We start from the raw sequence: 19,197 nt of genomic DNA on the forward strand, positions 1-19,197 counted from the left end.
CCATGTTGCTCCCAGACTATGGTGACCTTTTCAGAACTCTGCCCTCCAGCAGTGCACACTTCAGTGTCTCTCAGCCCCCTTCCAGGGGGAGAGGGGTTGTTTGTCAGTCTCTTTACTGTGGGGGCCTCCCTTTCCAGGGAACCCCAATTTCCCGATACCCACCTTGCCTCACTGACTCACTTCCAATCTTCATCTAGCTCCTGCCACGGGCAAACTGCAATCTGAAATGGCCACTCATCATTGGTAAGAGGGTGTGGACCTGATGACTTTGCTTATCCTGGCTGACTCCACACAGCCCTAGCACTTTGATGCCTTGCTTCAATCCCTACAGCCCTGGAGTCAGGCTAGGCCAGAGCTTCCAGCTGGCCCCTAATTGGCAGTATCTGCCTCAGCTGCACGCTTTGCTCTCAACCCTCTCCCAGGGTTGGGTTTTACCTTTAAAGCACCAGGTCCACACCCTCTTGCCAATGATGAGTGTCTTTAAAGAGCAGACGCCCAGTCACACCAAGATACAGATAGTTACTTTTTAATCTTTCCTCATGCAGTCATATAGCCATCCCCATGGTAATTTTAATTGCTATTCTCCCAAATTCCCTCTAATTTGTTTTTATCTTTCTGGTCCAAATGTTTACAGAAGTGTAACCAGTATTCTGTATATGGTGTCTCACTTGTGTTGCATAAAAAGGCACTTACAGCAGCCTGGTCTTCTGTGATGTTTTATTTCTGTATATACAATTATTGTCCATTATCTCCTATAGATACATATTTTTTGTATCACTACTATGTGTGTATCCCCATCCCTTCTGTAGCTTACAGAACAGGTCCCTGGTTATTCATGGGTTGCTGCCCATATTCCCATGTTCAAATGAAACTTTATATCTTGAATAAGATTGATTCTATTGCCAATGGAGCTAATGGAAGAGGATTAGTCCTGAAGTACCTGCTCCTGTCCCTCTTGTGTCCTAGCCCCACCTCTCTCAGATTCTTAAAAGGGCTGAACCTGCCATCCTAATACTACCTTTCACAATGCCTTCAAAAAAATCCCTACACCTTGAATGAGGTGAGAGTAGCTTGTTCCTTGTCCACGCGCTGAACAATCTTCATGGAGCCACTGTGGCATCTAGTCTCTATCTGATCCACCCAACAGCTTGACACAATCCCCTGTTGCTTTTTGGTTTGAGAAAATGCAACAGAGTAAAATTGACAAAAGGGGAGTTTCCAGGTGTGTTCAGGATAGAGCTGACCATCTCTCTCTTTCCTAGCACAGCATTTGTCAGAAGTTCCAGGTTATCTGGCCAGCCCTGATAGAACAATCAACTGAAGCTAGCCATTTTCTTAAGGGTTAACAAGCATCTCTAAATTCTGAAGATCCAAGATGGTGGTATTTATTCTCTGGGACAAATTCTACTTGATCATAGCATTTCCTCATGATGATTCTTCATCCTGGGTGATTCCCTAGCCACAATAAATTCAGAATTTGTAAATGTCCTTTAAATTCATCTTCCAAAATGTGAGACAGACCTGCACAACTCAGGATCTATCAACATAATGGGCAATACTGATAAAGAGAGCGGTGTGAATGACAATTCTTCTACAGCAAACAGAGTTGGACAGGCTATTCAGTGAGGGTCTGATAGGGAACCTGTGGCAATTTCAAATGGATTGGGGGACACTGCTGGATTCACCACTGAAGCCACAGGTTGGCTGTCCCATGTAGTTCCTTCTGGACTATGTTAACATGGTCTAAGTAGCTAAAGTATGTCACTAGGGTTTTTTGCTAGACTAAAGGTTTTTTTCGAAAAAAGTGGCCTTTTTTCGAAAAAACATCCCCTGCGTCTAGACTGCTGCCATGTTCTTTTGAAAGTAAATCGAAAGAACACAGCAGTTTTTTTGACCACGGAAAACCTCGTTTTACGAGGAAGAATGTCTTTTTTCGAAAATGCTCTTTTGAAAAAAGGCACTATGTAATGCAAACCGTGCTTTTTTGAAAGAGAGCATCCAGACTGCCTGAGTGCTCTCTTTCGAAAAAGCGGTTTGCTTTTTCTAAAGTACTGGTTGTAGTTTAGACGCTCTTTTTCGAAAGAGGCTTGCAGTCTAGACGTAGCCAAAGAGAAGTCAGAGGGGCAGGGAGAGGAGAGAGGGAATGTGATAAGAGGAGAATCATCCCAGGAAGGAATCCTAGCCTATGACTGGCCAAGGTAGTTATGAGCCCTAGGCAACATAGGAAATTAGCTTTCTTAGTCCTAACATTTATGGACTCTAGCCCTTGAAAGCTTATACCCAAATACATTTGCTGCAGGACTCCTTGTTTTTACTGAAACAGACTATGGTTCTACCCACCTGTCAGCCGATGGTCAGGGCAGTGAGTCCCTTATGACTGGCTGAAGTTCTTTTAAATTGTGCTTGGTTCTGTTACAAGCAACTGAAGGAGTCAGGTTAAAGCTTAAACAGTTACCATTTTATTGTTACAGGGTAAACTTAGTTGTTAAATGCTACTACTGTGTTACAGATAACACAGCCACTACAAAGGACAGGACAGAAATTACACTAAGAAGTCACTAATAGGTACCATGAAACCCCTTTGGTTCTCTGAGCTCTTATTAAATGCATGCAAAATAGACACATAGCAGGTATAATTCTCACCCCTGCGTTCCAGACTTGGCGTGGCCAGCGTCTTTCTTTCAATCCCTCAGGAAGAAGTAGGGCAAGATTGGGCATCCCACAGACCTCGGGAGACAATCAATACCTGCCAGCAGGTATAGATGATTGGAGCTCAAATGGGGTGGGCTACTATACCCCTCTTTATACCCCTTGGGTCATGTAGGCTTCTTCCTGGTCTCAAGTGGCCAATTAGGAAAAATGGCTTTGAATGCCAAGTTTCCCATGAAGGGTGCAAAGCATAATTCACACCTGGGAAAATGCAGACAATGGGCACCTCTGGTATGTGATGGGCGAAGATTCCTCTCCTGGGGCAGTGCAGGTGTGTCAATTACTGGTACTAGCCATCAGGACGGCGGGAGGCCCTGGGTCGTCAGCTAGCCTATTTACTGTCTGGTTTCTGTTTATGGTAGAGTCAGGGACAGGCAGCACACCTGTGTTTCCAGGGCATCAAAGGCTGACTGCCTTTCTCTTGCTCTCGGGGGAGGGGGAGGGGGGGGGGACGGAAACCAAGATGGGGTTCGTGTCTGGCTACACCGCAGCCCCCGAAACTTTTCTTAGAGCTGATTCTTCCCTTCTCCCTATTTTAGGGTCAGAGGCACAATAGGGGAGAGCTGGGAGGTTCCCCCCTTGACCATAGACTGGGATATAGAGAGATCTTGGTTTCTCTGGTAACAGGAGTGGGGAGGGGTGGGAGAGGTCCAAGCAACCTAATTCCTTCCTACTTTTTCATAAACACTTCTAAGTCTCAGAGCAAGCCTGGCAGTGCACCATCCACTTGAAATTAGGAGAGCCTCACTTTTTAAAGCGTAGTTAATTCTGTGAAAGGTGTCCGATTCATAGCCCCAGAAGTTGCAGTGCTAGTACCAGTTTGGATAGAAGTAGTGCAGATTTCCCTATGTTACCTCTAATGTGCCCTAATATCAAGGTGGAAAGACCATTTTTAGGGGCGCTAAGAAGTCTTTCAAATCCAACCTCCTACAGAGGCTGCTTGCAAAGCTGACAGTCAGCACATCACCAGTCTCCTGAGCCATTCAGTCCCCTCACCCATGCAAGCTTGAGTGCAATCCTGGATTCACGTGACAGCTAAACACCCCAATGCAAAACTCGAGGGGAACAGCGCAACACGAGGCTCAGCTCCTACATGTTTGTATCTCTGTAGCGCTTTACAAAGTTGGGGAGGAGGCATGATTTTTCAGAGGGGGAAACTGAGGCAGACTCATCCAGTCCCCATCACATGGCGGAGTCTGTATTCCGGGCGAGGGAGGGAGGACGCACACGCGGCTCCACGGGAAGCCCATTAGGCTCCTGGCGCGCTGAGGCAGGGGGAAGGCTCAGACCAGCTGTAAGGAAACTTGAGCGCTCTCCGCCCACCGCTGAGCAACCCTCCCCTTCTGCGCGCTCTCAGCCTAGCTTGAGCCCGGGCGAAGCCCCGCCCTCCGCGCGGCGCGTTCCCGCTCCTAGTGGCTGGCTGGGCGGCGGCCCCTTCCCCATTGGGGCTCCTGGCGGAGGACACGACGCGGCCGGTTTGGCTGCGCTTGGGCGCTCGTCGCTGTGGGGACGCGCCTGTCATGGAGGAGCTGGACGGGGCGCGGCGCGCGGCGGAGGCTTCCCGCTGAGGCGGCTCCGGGGAGAGGGAGCCGGGGGGCGCCGCGCCTGGGGCAGGTAGCTCGGAGCCTGTTCGGGGGGCGGGGGGGTCTCCGGGTCCCAGGGGCGCGGTAGGCGGCTGGGGGGTCTGTGGGGCTGGGAACCTGCCAGGCAGGGGCGGGAGAGCTTGGGGGGCTGCCTGCCCCGGGCCGGTCCCACCCCACCCAAGACCGGTCTCGTTCCCCTTGCCTGGCCCGGGCGGGGCGGGGCGGGGCCGGGGAGATCGGCGCTCCCTGCCCGGGCTGGGTCCGGCTCAAGTTGGTGCAGCTGGCGCGGTTGCCTGTGGCCGGCGCAGAGGGGCTTTCCTGCGAGGCGTGCGAGCGAGGCCGGGGGAGGATCCGCGCTCACTCCCGCCAGCCTCCCGGGAGGGGGCGCTCCCCAAAACCCGGGGAAGCCCCCGAAGGTGGCGCTTCCTTTTCTCTCGGGAGGTTTGGTGCCGCGCGGCACAGGCAGTGGGCGGTCAGTTTGAGCGAAGGCGTAGGAAAGTGTCGCTGCATTTAGGGCATTGGTTTTCAAGCCTTTCTCATTCGCGGATTGCTACAAAATTGCGAATGGAGGCATAGACCCCTGTGGGAGTCTTCGCAGTCAGGGGACCCTAGAGGTCTGCGGACCACCGATTGGAAATCACTGTTCTATGGTAACGACCCTGCCTAGGGTTGAAAACCACTGGTTTAGTGTATTAAAAAGGCAAAAGAAAAACACTTCCATTTTCTTTTCTCTTTCAGATTGCTGGGCACTGTCTGTGCTTTGAATTATTAGGACCTAATTTGATTCATCAGAGTTTTCTTGTTTGTTCACAGAGATAATACAGATCTCAGAAAAGGGTGTGGAGCCTCTATGTGCACCGTGTAGCTCCAGTAGTCCCATTATCTGTGACTCGGAAGAAAGGCAGGTGTGTATCCTGGAAGGATAAGAGGCACAGACTAAATGGATCTAAAGACAGCAGTGTTCAATGCAGCTCGTGATGGCAAACTGCGGCTCCTTGCAAAGTTACTGGCAAACAAAACTAAAGAAGAGGTGGCCTTGCTAATGTCTGAAAAAACTAGTGGTGCTACACCACTTTTGATGGCAGCCCGTTATGGGCATCTTGATATGGTGGAATACTTGCTGGAGCATTGCTGTGCCTCTATTGAAGTTGGTGGCTCAGTGAATTTTGATGGTGAGACCATTGAGGGTGCTCCTCCTTTATGGGCTGCTTCTGCTGCTGGTCATTTGAAGGTAGTCCAGTGTCTGTTAGATCATGGAGCATCGGTAAACAACACAACACTGACAAATTCAACCCCACTTAGGGCAGCCTGTTTTGATGGGCACCTGGAAATAGTAAAATACCTCGTGGAGCATAAAGCTGACTTGGAAGTATCAAACCGACATGGGCATACGTGCCTGATGATTTCATGTTACAAAGGACACAAAGAAATTGCTCAGTATTTGCTTGAAAAAGGTGCTGATGTTAATAGAAAAAGTGTTAAAGGTAAGATCAATATCCTATTTTTCTTGTTCCAAAGTTTCTGATACTATATAGCTGCTGTTACCTTTTTTATTTGTTGGACACCACCATCCATTAATGTTCATCTCACTTGATAATGTAAATGTTCAAAGTGCCAGCAAGAAGTTGAAATTATAGCATTATGGTTATAGTTTGTTATATGCATTTTTCAGCTGTTTTCCAGTGTGCTTACTGGTTCATTACTTAACAAAAGCAGTTACTAAATTTCATTCTAAATTCACATGTTTTAATTTATAAACTCTAGTTTCTAAAAGATTTTGCTGCATGAGAGGTGGGCAATAATTTTTGACTGGGGCCACTTCTGAAATTTTTGAAGTAGCCCTGGGCTGCCCCCCCCCCCTCCAAGGAAAGGGCCCTCAGGCAGAAGGGGTGGGGCCAGGATACTTTCATGCTTCCCCACCCATAGACCCTGATTGGTCTGGGGGTGGGAGAGTTCTGAACAGCTGGCAATTCCTTCTAGGTATCCCTGTTCCCTTGCAGTGGGAGAGAACTTCACATACTCCCCTCTGTTGCCTCCTGGTCAGTCAGGGTCTGGGGAGGGGGAGCATGTGATGTTTCTCACTCCCTGCCCCCGCCCTGCAAGGGAGCACCATGTTTAGAGTCAACTGCCAACTGAGCAGCAGCTGGCAGTTGACTTCAAGTGCTGAGCCCCTTGCAGGACAGGGGAAGACTTCATGTGCTCACTCTGCCCCCAAATCCTGATTGGCCTGGGGAGCGTACGAAGTCTCCCCCCATCCTGCAAGGAGTGTGCGGTGCTTAGAAGGGTTTAGGGGATGGTGAAGCTCGTGAAGCGTCCTCCTGCTCTGCCAGGAGCACACAGTGCTTCTAAGGGCTACACACACCTTGCAGGGCAGAGGCAGGATGGGAGGAGACTTTTCGCACTTCCCCCCTGCCCCTAGGTGCTGATTGGCCTAGGGGTGAGGGGAATGGCAAGGCCTCCGCTCCATGGGCCAGATCAACACACTTGGCGGGCCGGAACTGGCCCAACAGAGGCCCTTTTGCCCACCTCTGTGCAAATGCATACTTCTGGCTAACAGGCTTCTGCCAGAAAATGTAAGTGGGTCATGTGATAACTAACTTCAAATAGATAAATTTACATCATGCAGAATTTTGGGCCATTTGTTATCTAATGTTGTTCATTGACAAATATATCATGCATTGAACAAAATTCTTTGGCCTGCTGCACTGTTAAGATCAGAATAGGGAAATGGAGGAAGTCTTTTCTGTATTTTAAATTTGCATCCTTGATTCTTGAAGTTTTCAGTTGATCTATTGGCTATTATCAGTTGACTCCAGTAACTAATGGAAATTAGGGTAAAGCTAAGGACCAATGTGATTCAGCTCATGCCAAAAAAGAGTTTCAGTAAACAGTGGAGCTGTTGTCACAACAGATTTTTTTTGCTTCTGTTTACAATGATCCTGGCACCATTGTTCAAAGTGAAGACTTCTGCCTTTTTTGCTATGATCATAGTTGCATGGACCTTTTGTTCTAAGTCTGGGCATGTTGCAGCTTTTTAATTGCATCAGCAGTGCATATATTAATGTATTAACTCATAAGGTGTATGGACTCATAGGTGTAATGGTTAGTGCAGACTACCACACACTTTTAACCCTGGAAAGATGGTCTGTGTTTGGACAGTTGATTTGATATCTGGCAAGGGTATTTTCCCCTTAAACTAAAGCCTTCACATGACATGGTACTTGTAATTCCTGTTTCTGGCTAATTCTATTTACATTGTTAACACAGTAATTTAACAAGAGACCTTTCTAATGGTTGACCCTCTCCACTCCAGCACCCTCTGGACCTGACTGATGCCAAACTAGAGAATTTGCTGGACCATGTGAAGTCAAAGTTGTCTAGCAGTATTACCAACATTTCTACTGTTTATTGGGCTCTTAGAAGACATTTAGGAATAAACGTAGAGCTAAATAGCAGCACAGAATGCCAAGAGACTGGTGGCTGTAAACAAACTGAGACTGTAGGAAACTTGTGTGTGTGGCCAAGTGGCCATCACACTAACTTAAATCATGCCAGACTAGAGAGGTTCAACCTGTGTGGTATATAGTTTATTGTATGGTATTCTTAGTACTTCTTTAAATGATCATTTGTTAGCAGAAAAAAAATGAGCATCCCAATGACACTGTCACTAACTGAATCAAGGTGGGTGAAGTAAAATTTTGTATTGCATTTTCCTTGGTGAAGGAGACAAGTTTTCGAGCTTCAGAGCTGGAGAAGGTAACCACTGCTGTGTCACAGCTAAATACAGAACAAGACTGATTGTTGAGCAGAATGGCTTAAAGCATGTTGCAAGAAACCATTTCAAGTGAAGTGGGAAAGAACACCTCAGTTTTGTTCTGCCAACAGAAGTTCGTCCATTAAAAGCTATCCTCTTTCTACCTTGTGTCTTTCATATTCTGGAACCAACATGGATACAACAGTACTGCAAATGTTCATTAACTTAAAGACCTACTGTGAAAGTTGAAAGATGTGTGGAGTAATGTTTTTAAAAAAATCTCAATGCTAATTGGTGATAGAAATAAGAGCGGACATTCTCCCTGCTGTGTAGTAACTTATTTGTGCTTGTAAGATGAATAACCACTCATGAGTCATCATGAACTTGTGTTTAAAAATAGAAATGTGAATTGTCCAGAAATAGTTTTTGGGATATATTTTGTTTGTTTCAGTAGTCTTTGGTAGTAGAGGTGACTTTGTTCCAACTCTATCATATATAAAATCTGCTTTGTAATGTGATGATGAGGGTGATTACAACACAGCAGTGTGAAGGTCTGATGGATCATAAAGGCACTTTGCCAGTGGACTGTAAATGGTCTCAGACTTACTGATCCTTAATATCTTTTAGCATTGTTCAGACAGTGTTTAGTCTTTGCTGTATTTAAATAACATTTTATAGACACATATCCATAAGCATTTTTTCCCCTCTGATCTTAGATCCTCTATAATTTCATTTCTTCCCTTCTTCACTTTATTCAGTTTCTGCATGACTCATGATTTAGGCACAACAGCACAAGTCTCACCCATTCAGCAACACCTAAGAGAGACTATATTTTGTGAACAGCAGAAGCACACTGCTGACAAAGCTCTTTGGTATCAGGACTATATCTCTCTCTCTCGTATGCTCTTATGCTAAACATTCACTTTCCGTATAGTATTGCCACACAGGTGAAATGTTTTTTATTTTTTGTATAGTGCTATAGCAGGGAAGGAACCTTTTTTGGGTCGGGCCACTGACCCACAGAAAAATCAGTTAGGGGCCACACACAAATGAGAAGCGGGGGGATTGGAGCATCTGTGGAAGCTCCCCAATAGTGGAGGGGACCCTGAGCCTCCTGGGCTGGAATCAGGCAAGCTGGAGGCTGCATCCAGCCCCTGGGCCTTTGGTTTCCCATCTTTGTGCTATAGAGTAGCTGATCCTTTTGTTATGAAAAAAATTGAGTGCCAGATAGGATGTGTTATAGCCTAGTAAAGGTCTTTTTTTTTAAGTGTTTGTATATATTGTGTATGTATATATAGTATAGTGTATGTATATATAGTATGGTCTGTCTTTTCTTGCTCTTTGGAAGTAGACTCTGTCCATTGCTGGTGACATCAGATGGAAACACCTCATATGCTATCGGAAGCAGCCTAAATTCTGAAGATCCCTAGTGAGCAGCTACAAGGAAAGGGAGAAGCAAGTGCTAGAGACCTCCTCCTTTTTTTTATCAACAGTAGGTGGGCAGCAGAATTAGGGATGTAAAAAGTAGTCGACTACCTGATAAGCCTAGGCTTCTCGGCTAGTTGAGTCAACTACTTGCATCCCTCCTTCCCCTCCCCCCAGAGGCAGCAAGGGGAAAGGGGAAGTAGGGCCAATGCGGGGTGGAGTTGGCTTAAAAGCTGGTTCCCTCAACACCGTCTCCCTGGTGCGGGTGCGGATGGACAGGGCGGCGGAGGCACAGCGGGAAACCCGGCGTGAGCAGGGACTGTGTCGGGTCCTGACTGTGGCACCACTGCCTTTATATTTCAAAGGCAGAGGCTCAGCAGTCAGGACCTGGCACAAGTGGGGACAGCTTTGTGCTGGGTTCTCCGCTGCACCTTTCCCTTTGAAATGTAGTAAGAGCCGCTGGCGGCTCTTACTACATTTCATAGGCAGAGGGCAGTGGGGATAGCGAGTGCCCCTCCCACCTTATTGACAAATAAAGTAGTTGATGGAAATTCCATCGACTACTTGATTAGTTGATTAATAAAAATGTAACATCCCAAAGCAGAATTGAGCAAAACTGCATTCCTCAAAAAACTACAACATTCTGGTAATTTCAAAGGGATCTGCAATTGGCATGCTTCCAGAAATGTCCTCATGAGCTTTAATTTTCAGCCTTATTACTCTCTGCTAGGATGTCTCTTTCTACAGTTTGAGAGGAAACTTGTCTGCACTATTCAAAAAGTCTGTTGAAACAGTATTACATTGAATGCATTAGGGAACTTGTAGTGTACAACAATAGAGCTACATGGGCCAGTTTTTTACCAAACTGTAAGTGAGCTTTAGAATTCACACCCCTTTCATGCTAATTGCCATGCTGTGTAGATGAGTTCAGAGTTTTCTTGATGCACCCAACCTTAATATAGTGCAAAACTAGGGATTGCCCAATAACACCTTAGGGCCTTGCTCCACCCTACCAGGTGCATCAGGTGTGGGTAGACAGGCTCAGCAAGGCAAGATCCAAGTGTAGAGGGGCTTAATGTGGGGGCATCCAGGTGTGTGTTGAGAGGGTTCTGTGTACGGCAATTTGGATGCAATGCCACCATGGGGACTCTGGGTTTGGGGAGGATTTGATTGCACAGGGGGCTTGCTGTGGGTTCTGGCGGCAGCATTTCAAAGGGGAGGTGTTGCATGGAGCCCGGGGCACTGCTGCTTTGGATTACCACTCCTCCCCCTTTTTTCGCGTCAATCTGATAGAGGCAGCAGGAGGCGGGGAGGAAGGAGGAGGAGGAAGGAATTGACTAGTCGACAACTCTTTAACATCCTTAGAATCTAGCCATGCACATTTCACTTCCTTCTCCTCCCATAGAAGGTCCTTGATAGTCAGTAGGGGGTCTCATCATAGGATAGAGGGAAAGAAAAGTCCTGGTGCTGCTTTTTATGGACAAAGAAACCAGTTACTATAGATGTCCCTGTTGTTCTTCCTATACCTACTATGTTCTTTGGATACATGAATGTTTACTTGTTCTGCTTATAGGAAGGGGATCTTTAAGGGAGTGTACCTAGTAAGCATCTGAGGAGTAGGTTTTCCAAATATCCCATTACTGCTGGTTTGCATGTGTTGAATCCTGCCCCCTGCTTCCTAAGATGACCGTTGAGGGAGCCTTCTAGTGTTTGCCTCTGCTTTATACCTGCTAAAGCTTTTCTGTTCAATTATTTGTACAGCACTTTGAAAATGTAAAGCTGCCTAAGACAGCTAAATATTATATCTTCATTAAGTGGAATACCTCTAGAAAGCTGCTACCATGTGGCGCTCCAGAGTCTTTCAGAAATTTTATTGAAAACAGGAAGGGTGTGGGCATAAACCTCTGAACAATGTAAATAAATAAATAAATGTGAGTTATGTACCATACATGACTCTCTTTATCCCCAGGCCTTCACTTCTAGAAAAATGACTACCGTATTTTAGCGAATATACCCCACACCCGAATATACCCGGCGGTTTTTCTGAATTGAGTAAAAAAAGTTTGTATACCCCGCGCACAAGTATAACCAGCAGGGTATAAAAGACTTTTCTTTCAAACTGTGCCAGGGTATATTAGCTAATTTATGGTGCTGGGGGAGCGGGAATTAGCCAACCTGAATGCCCCGGTTCCTGCGCAGCAGCCAGCCTCTGGGTGGGGAAGCGCTAATCCCCCTGGTTCCTGCGCAGCTGCAGGAAGGGGCAGGGGAGTGCTCATCTCCCGGTTCCTGCGCAGCTGCCAGCCTCCGGGCGGGGGAACGCTCATCCCCCGGTTCCTGCAACTGCGCAGGAATCAGGGAATGAGTGCTCCCCCGCCCCGTCCTGTGGCTGCACAGGAACCAGGTGATGAGCACTCCCCAGGCTGGCGGCTGCGCAGGAACTCACTAGGTGAGTAAAAAAAAAAAAAATGTATGCCCTGCGGAGGCTAGGGGAGTGTTGTAAAAAGGCATATAACTTGCGGGTTATATGTGGTAAAATACAGTACCCACAGGCTAGCGAAGAGTTTATCTTAGGTCTGTGGAAGATGGAGTGGGTAAGTTTTTAGAGTTCCAAAAATCAGGATGACAAATTTTCAATGGAAAAGTTAGATACAAAAGCAGTTAGAAATGATGGAATTCACTGGAATACATGAGTAGTCTGGAATAGGGATGTAAAAGAGTAGTCAAATAGCCAACTGCTCAATAAGCTTAGGCTTATCAGATTCAGTCGACTACTCACATTTCTCCCCCTCTTCCCCCGCTGTCTCTGAGAGGCAACAAGGCAGGGGGAGCAGCGGAGGAGTCAGCTTAAAAGCCGATGTCCCTCCCCCCCCCCCAGCACCGTCTCTGTGCTGGGGGGGTGGAGGAGGCAGAGGTGTAGTGGGGGACCCAGCTGGCTCTTTATTTAAAAGGCAGAACCGCAGAGGGGTGGACTCGGTATGAGCCAGGACTGTGCCTCTGCCTTTTTTAACATCATAAGAACCAGGTGGCTCTTACTACCTTTAAAGGGTAGAGCCACTGCGGGTTTAGCTCCTGGGGGTAGCTTGAGCCAGACTGCTTAGTCTTGGCTCACGCCTCCCCCAGGAACTAACCCCGCTGCAGCTCTGCTGTTTAAATGTAGTAGGGCCTGGCTCCTACTACATTTAAACTGCAGGGCCACAGCGGGGGTAGCGAGTGCCCCCACCTCATTGACTAAGTTAGCTGATTATCCACAATTTAACATCCCTAGTCCAGAATGCTATTGCTAGACTACTAAAGCTTAGAAAGTAGAGATTTGGAAGAGCCTATGATGAAGTGCAGTGGTAAAGATAGGACCTCATTAAGACTGGAGGATTTCAGCTGAGTCAAGAGCAAGACAAGAGCAAATGATACCAATGCCTCATAGGTGTTTGTGACAGTGGGTGAGAGGAAAATTTAAAATGTGTGACAAGGCTGTACGATGAAAGATGGCTTATACCGTATATACTCGAGTATAAGCCGAGTTTTTCAGCACAGTTTTTGTGCTGAAAAATGCCCCCCTTGGCTTATACTCGAGTCAGCATCTCGAGATCTGAGGCGGGCGGGCTCAGCGCGTCTCTGCCGCTGGCCGGGTCTGGCCGGGTCTAGCCCCGGAAGTCGGGGCGAAAGCTGCTCCGGTGCCCCTGGTCTGCTGGAGACCGTCTCCAGCAGACCAGGGGCACCAGGCGGGTTCCCGCGCTTCTGAGGCTTTGCCAGAGCAAAGCCTCAGAGGCGCGGGACCCCCCCGCGGCTGCGGCTTCAGTCCGGGAGCCTGTGGTCTGCTGGGGACGGTCCCCAGCAGACCACAGGCACCCAGATTGAAGCGGCAGCAGCGGGGGGGTCCTGCGCCTCTGAGGCTTTGCTCTGGCAAAGCCTCAGAGGCGCGGGACCCCCCCGCGGCTGCGGCTTCAGTCCGGGAGCCTGTGGTCTGCTGGGGACGGTCCCCAGCAGACCACAGGCACCCGGATTGAAGCGGCAGCAGCGGCGGTTCCCCGTGCCTCTGAGGCTTTGCTCTGGCAAAGCCTCAGAAGCGCAGGAACCCACCCGGTGCCCCTGGTCTGCTGGAGACGGTCTCCAGCAGACCAGGGGCACCGGAGCAGCTTTCGCCCCGACTTCCGGGGCTAGACCCAGTATCTATCTTCATTTTTTACATTTACCAGTAGCTGCCTCATTTCCTACCCTAGGCTTATACTCGAGTCAATACTTTTTCCCAGTTTCTTGGGGTAAAATTAGGTGCCTCGGCTTATATTCGGGTCGACTTATACTCGAGTATATACGGTAACTCTTTCAAATTTAAATTAGCTGAATATTGAATAATCTTGGTTCAAGGTATATTCAAATTTCACTTCTTATCACCATTTTCCAGAATCCTCTTTTACAGTTTCCACAGATTCTTAAAGAGGGTAATGGCATGAGGTCAAATAGTCAGAAAGGAACTTGTTTAGAAAGTAATGTACTCTTTTTTTTTTTTTTTTAAAACATACCTTGTCACACACAAATATAGATGAAGGGAAAAAATAACAAATGGGACAAACAATCCACTCAGTACTGTATGGATGAGGGAATGTCTGAAGTTTTAATTTTGAAAAACAAAACTTCCAAACTCTCTTCCTATTGTCGTAGATTGTTTCAGTATAACTATTTTCTGCTTTCACTGCTACAGCTTGAAAATAACAATACTGTGGTAAGTTTTGTTGATGTTACATAGAAGCTTCTGGATAGCAGAGAGACTGTCAAGAATCATATTGCTTGCATTCTGTTGCTTGGGTATACCGTTAGTAGTAGTTCTGGAGTTTTTTGTAGTGAGGACCAAAAAACTAGACCCTAAGTGAAAGACAGATTTCTCAAGTGTACAGGATTTTTCGAGACACTTTTGCAATTTTGGATGCAGTCAGCTAACTGTTTCCCACTCCACTGTTAAGAATGGCAGTGTTATGTTCATGATAGACAGCACTCCCTTCCCAGAGTCAGAAACAGAACTCAAGAATCTTGATCCCAACATCTTACTATTGAATAACTGTGCAACCCCTGGCAAAATGTATGTGGTGTGCCTTTCTAGTGACTGACTAGCTCCAGGCGTCAAATTTTTTGTTGTTGAAGTGATAGTGGTCTGTGCTGATCACTGAAATTGAGGTTTCAAACACAAAAGAATATGAGTTCTTGTTAAAACACTACTTTAATTCTCACATTAGGAAACCTGTAACATCTGTTTTTATTGTAAAAACCATTATAATTGGTCAATTATAACATGACCTTCCTTTTCCCCATCTCATCTCCTTCGCACCCTTTAATCTCTGGCAAATAGGAGTTTGGCAAAGGGGTATGTAGTGGGCCTGCTAGCATGAGGGATATTTTTTTGGGGGGAAAATCATGTTTTGCAAGCAGTGAAATCTATTACAGCTGGGCTGTGTCTACATTGGCGCGATCTTGCGCAAAAGCACCCGCTTTTGCACAAAAACTTGCTGCCTGTCTACACTGGCTGCTAGTTCTTGCACAAGAACACTGATGTTCTAATGTATGAAATCAGGGCTTCTTGCGCAAGAACTCTGATGCTCCCGCTCAGGAATAAGCCCTCTTGCGCAATTGTTCTTGCGCAAGAGGCCAGTGTAGACAGGCAACATGAATTTCTTGCGCAAGAAAGCCCGATGGTTAAAATGGCCATCAGAGCTTTCTTGCGCAAGAGAGCATCTACACTGACATGGATGCTCTTGTGCAAAAACACATCTCTTGCTCAAAGGCACATGCCAGTGTAGATGCTCTCTTCTGGGAGAGTTTTTGCACAAGAACTCTTCCGCAAAAGAGTTCTTGCGCAAAATCATGCCAGTGTAGACGTAGCCCTAGTCTATGGATAAGAGCTATTCCAAAATTCTCAAGATGTCTTTGATGTCATATCCAATATAGCAACTTGCTAAATTAACAGAGATCTGCAGACTTGTTCAATTGGATTTCTCCTGTGGATATGTATGCAGACTTTGGTTAAGTATGAAACCTATATTAAGGCTTCAATTTAGATGTAGATTGAAATTTGTTTAATATTCCCTAAGCTGGGAGAAAAAGCAAAATCTCCACCTCTATATACCTATTAGTTTCTCTTGTCAATAGCTAATTTAAAACAACTCTTGTCTTTTCAAAATCAGAATGTGGTGTGCTGTATATTAAAATAATTAACCTAATAGTAAGCATAAAGAAGTCTGGCAGTTCTTTTCTCTTTTGGGTTTTTTGTCTTGCCTGCTTGCCAACCTTCATTTTGAAAAACAAGGTTCTGTTTCTTGGGAATAAAGGCCTTGCTCTAAATGTGTTCTGTCTCTCTCTCGGTTGTAATGCAATGCGTCATGTAATACATTTGTGAAGATATTTTGAGCATGAAGGCTGTGTGAAACTGAATCTTAAAAGGAATACATATTACTCAGCCTGATAATTGCATCTTCTTTCACAATTGAATTTAAAAGAAGGAAAATGTTTAATTTACAGTGTGGAAAAAAATTAATGTTGAAACTAAGTGATTTAAATACTTTAATACTTTATTCATAAATGTTGAGACACCAATAGTCTTGAAAATATAATTTAGAGAGCTGCATCTGTGAACAAGGTAATAATCCTTGTTTGATAGCATTTATTTTCCTAGTATGAGAAATTATATTAAAACATGACCATGAAGACTTGTTAATATAGGTAACTTGTCTATTTCATTGCCCAATCTGATTTTTTTAAACTTACTCATGAGAGCACAGCTTTAGTTGTCTTCCTGCAATACTATACTGTAAAAATTCTTAATGTTTACTTCTGGTGGTTCAGTCTAGTATATTCCAGATAAACCCATAATCAATAGTGAATTGGGATATCAATTACATAGATAGTTGCATTATTTTATTTAAATTTTTAAATTTATGTATATAAGGAAGTAAATGTAGGCTCATAAGTCCACATCAGTAAAACTGAGGTCTAGATCCACAAAGGGACTTGGACATTGCAACACCTAATTTTTAGGCTGGATTTGCACTAAGAAGAGATGCTAGATTCAGTTGAAGTGCTCAGGGCAAATGCACAGCCCTGAACATGTGGGTAAGATGAGCTAACCTCACAGTGTAAACATTGCTGGGTGGTTGATAAGAAGAATTATTTCATTAACCTAGCTGCTACCTCTTGGGGAAGTGGATTCACTGTAGTGATGAGAGAACCCTTCTTGTCACTGTAGTAATTTGATCTGAGGAAGTGGGTCTGGCTCACAAAAGCTCATCACCTAATAAACCATCTTGTTAGTCATTAAAGTGCTGCATAGTCCTGTCTTTTGTAGTAAGTGTTGACACTGAAGTATTACAGAGGCCCAATTACAGCACTGTGGCTGCACAGCTGTTTGTGTAGATACCACCATAAACCACCAGTCTTATAATGTAATCTACAGACCCAAATCAGGTGTTCAGGTTCACTATCCAATGCTCAGGGAGAGTTGCATGCTTGACCATGGCCTTTCTGGAAGCCAGGAAGCTTAGCTGGGAGCCACCTAAGACATCCAATAGAAATTCAGAAGTGAGGAATTTAGGGGTTTAATTCTGGGCTCCAGAGAGGCACCTCCCTTCGCTTGGGATTCACAGCTCTGAACCCTCCTTTCCTATGTTAGGGGCCTAAGATAGGTCAGTCATCTGAAAAATGAAGGAGGTTGCGGCTTCCTTTTTATACACCATAGCCTGGTTGTTAAGGCATTCACCTTGGGTCTCCCACATACATTTTTGAGTTCCACTGTTTCAATTAACATTTACTTGTACAACTAGAAGTGTTTCAGTAGGAGAGATTGAGACTTGCCCCCATAATATCCCACCAGTAGTTAGAGTACTCTTTCTAAGAAGTGGGTTCAGATTCCTGTTCCGTTTCAGCCAGAAGAAGTATTTGTTCCTAGTAGGGATGTAAATCCTGGTTAACCGACTAAAGTGGGATCCGAGCTTACCAGTTACCAGTATAAATTTGATATAATTTGGTAGCACTGGAGAGTTAAGGAATTAGTTGCGTTGAAATACATTTGTGTAGTGCTTTCTCATTCTGTTGGCTTTGTACCTTTACATTTTACAGTTATATTAGAGCCCCTCTTTTAAAAAGCTAACTGAGATTTACTCTATTAAATTAAAATATTTTCATAGAAATTTGGGAGAACTAGATGAGTGGAGAAATTCAGTAGTAGCTTTACTTTATTAGTAAAGGAAGTTGCTGATTGTTTTAGGGTGAAACCGTGATGGGCAAATAGGAATAATTAAAAAGTTGTTTGCCTGTTTAAACAGTCACGATTAACAATTTAATGGACTTGCATCCACTTCACTACAAGATTAACATGTTCTGTTCTTCTGTGGTAGTTTCAGGAGTCAATACATGCTGTTCAGAATGGCATGCCAATGTTCGTTGTCCTACTGATACACATAAATATCCAGTATCTAGAAGAATAGTCAGATTTCATAACTCTAGGAAGGAAAGGGAATTAGAAATGGAGTAATACAACTAATTTATAAAAGAGAAGACACTCTGATCTGAATAAAGATTTCACTTTGAACTTTCTAAGGTGATATTTGTATCATAACTCTGATTTCTTTAGAAAGACTTTAAAATGTTTGACACCATTTCTTTAATATCTATTAACACTTTTGTATGTTTCCCTTGGAAAAGTGATGTGCGGAAATTACATATCAAAAGAGAGGTTCTTCACATAAGCCTTTCTTTTCTTGTCAGCTATCTCCTCATTTGATCTAGCAGTAGAATTATAATGCTGAACTTGTTTATAAGTTATGCTTGTGGTAATAAATTAATGTCATGCTTGTGACATAACTGCAGTCTCAAACAGAAAGAATACTTAAACATGTACCTATAACAAGGGACAGAGAACTATAACTTGCCTTTTCAATGAATATTTTTCCAAACAAGCCATCCTCTCCTCAGTTTTTAACACCTATACTCCAGTGTGAAAATTCTTTATAGATGCTCACTAGAGTAGTCTGCCAATTACCCACTTAGTGGCTGTTTGTCATATTGTTGTTTGAGCCACTTTATAGTTTTAATTAATATTTAACACTTTTACTTTTTATTAAAAGGTGTGTTTTGTGATACTTTCCAAATTAATTGGTAATGCATGGAATATCCTCAAGAATGGAACTTGTCTTTACTGTCCCCACCCATTCTTTAAAGTCCCCCTGAAATTGATAATCATTAGATAGGTAACAGCCTTTATTAGACTGTTACATAGTGCACTACTCACACTGTTGATGATGGTGCCCCCTGTGTGGACATGATCTGTTGACAGAGGGAGCAAGTATGAACACCCTCTGGCGATTTGTTTTCTCGAGTTTTAGGTGTTAATATAAGATTTGATGACAATACTTGGTAGTGTATACTGTAGGGATGTTAACATACATTTATTTGTGTAAACGTGTAGCCACTGAATTTTTCAGAAGATATAAGTTTACATGCAGGGGGGAGAGGAGAGGTGGGAGCTGGAGCCAGCTTTTACACAGGCAGCTGGGGGAAGGCTGTGTGTAACCAGTAGGATTAACTATTGAGCCCCAGGCTCATTGGTTAACTGTGTTCTGAACTGCACAGTCCCATCCCTTGCAGTCTGTGTTCGCTCACTCCCACATATACCTGCCCAAAACAGTACTCCTCCAAAAAGCTCCTAGGCAGGTTCACACATCCCTTTCAGTTTGGCTTATGTTTACT

The 19,197-nt window shown here is 44.9% G+C and overlaps 1 protein-coding gene across 4 annotated transcripts in view; it reads left to right on the forward strand.

Moving 5' to 3' along the window:
- The first annotated feature begins 4,098 nt into the window (after positions 1-4,098).
- The window catches only part of FEM1C (fem-1 homolog C), a 35,089-nt gene continuing 19,990 nt past the window's right edge, over positions 4,099-19,197 (forward strand). The window contains exons 1-2 of one of the 4 annotated variants that reach the window (XM_014579226.4): positions 4,099-4,323; positions 5,031-5,776. In XM_014579226.4, coding sequence (XP_014434712.1) covers positions 5,233-5,776 — 544 coding nt within the window. In that variant the 5' untranslated portion in view covers positions 4,099-4,323; positions 5,031-5,232. Of the gene's footprint in view, positions 4,324-4,515; positions 4,709-4,747; positions 4,943-5,030; positions 5,777-19,197 lie in introns of those variants that run through there. The other 3 variants (XM_006134479.5, XM_075931982.2, XM_075931981.2) reach the window with 3 other exon arrangements.

This window comes from Pelodiscus sinensis, chromosome 6 (assembly GCF_052426305.1).
Source record: "Pelodiscus sinensis isolate ZL-2025 chromosome 6, ASM5242630v1, whole genome shotgun sequence".
Taxonomy (NCBI): domain Eukaryota; kingdom Metazoa; phylum Chordata; order Testudines; family Trionychidae; genus Pelodiscus; species Pelodiscus sinensis.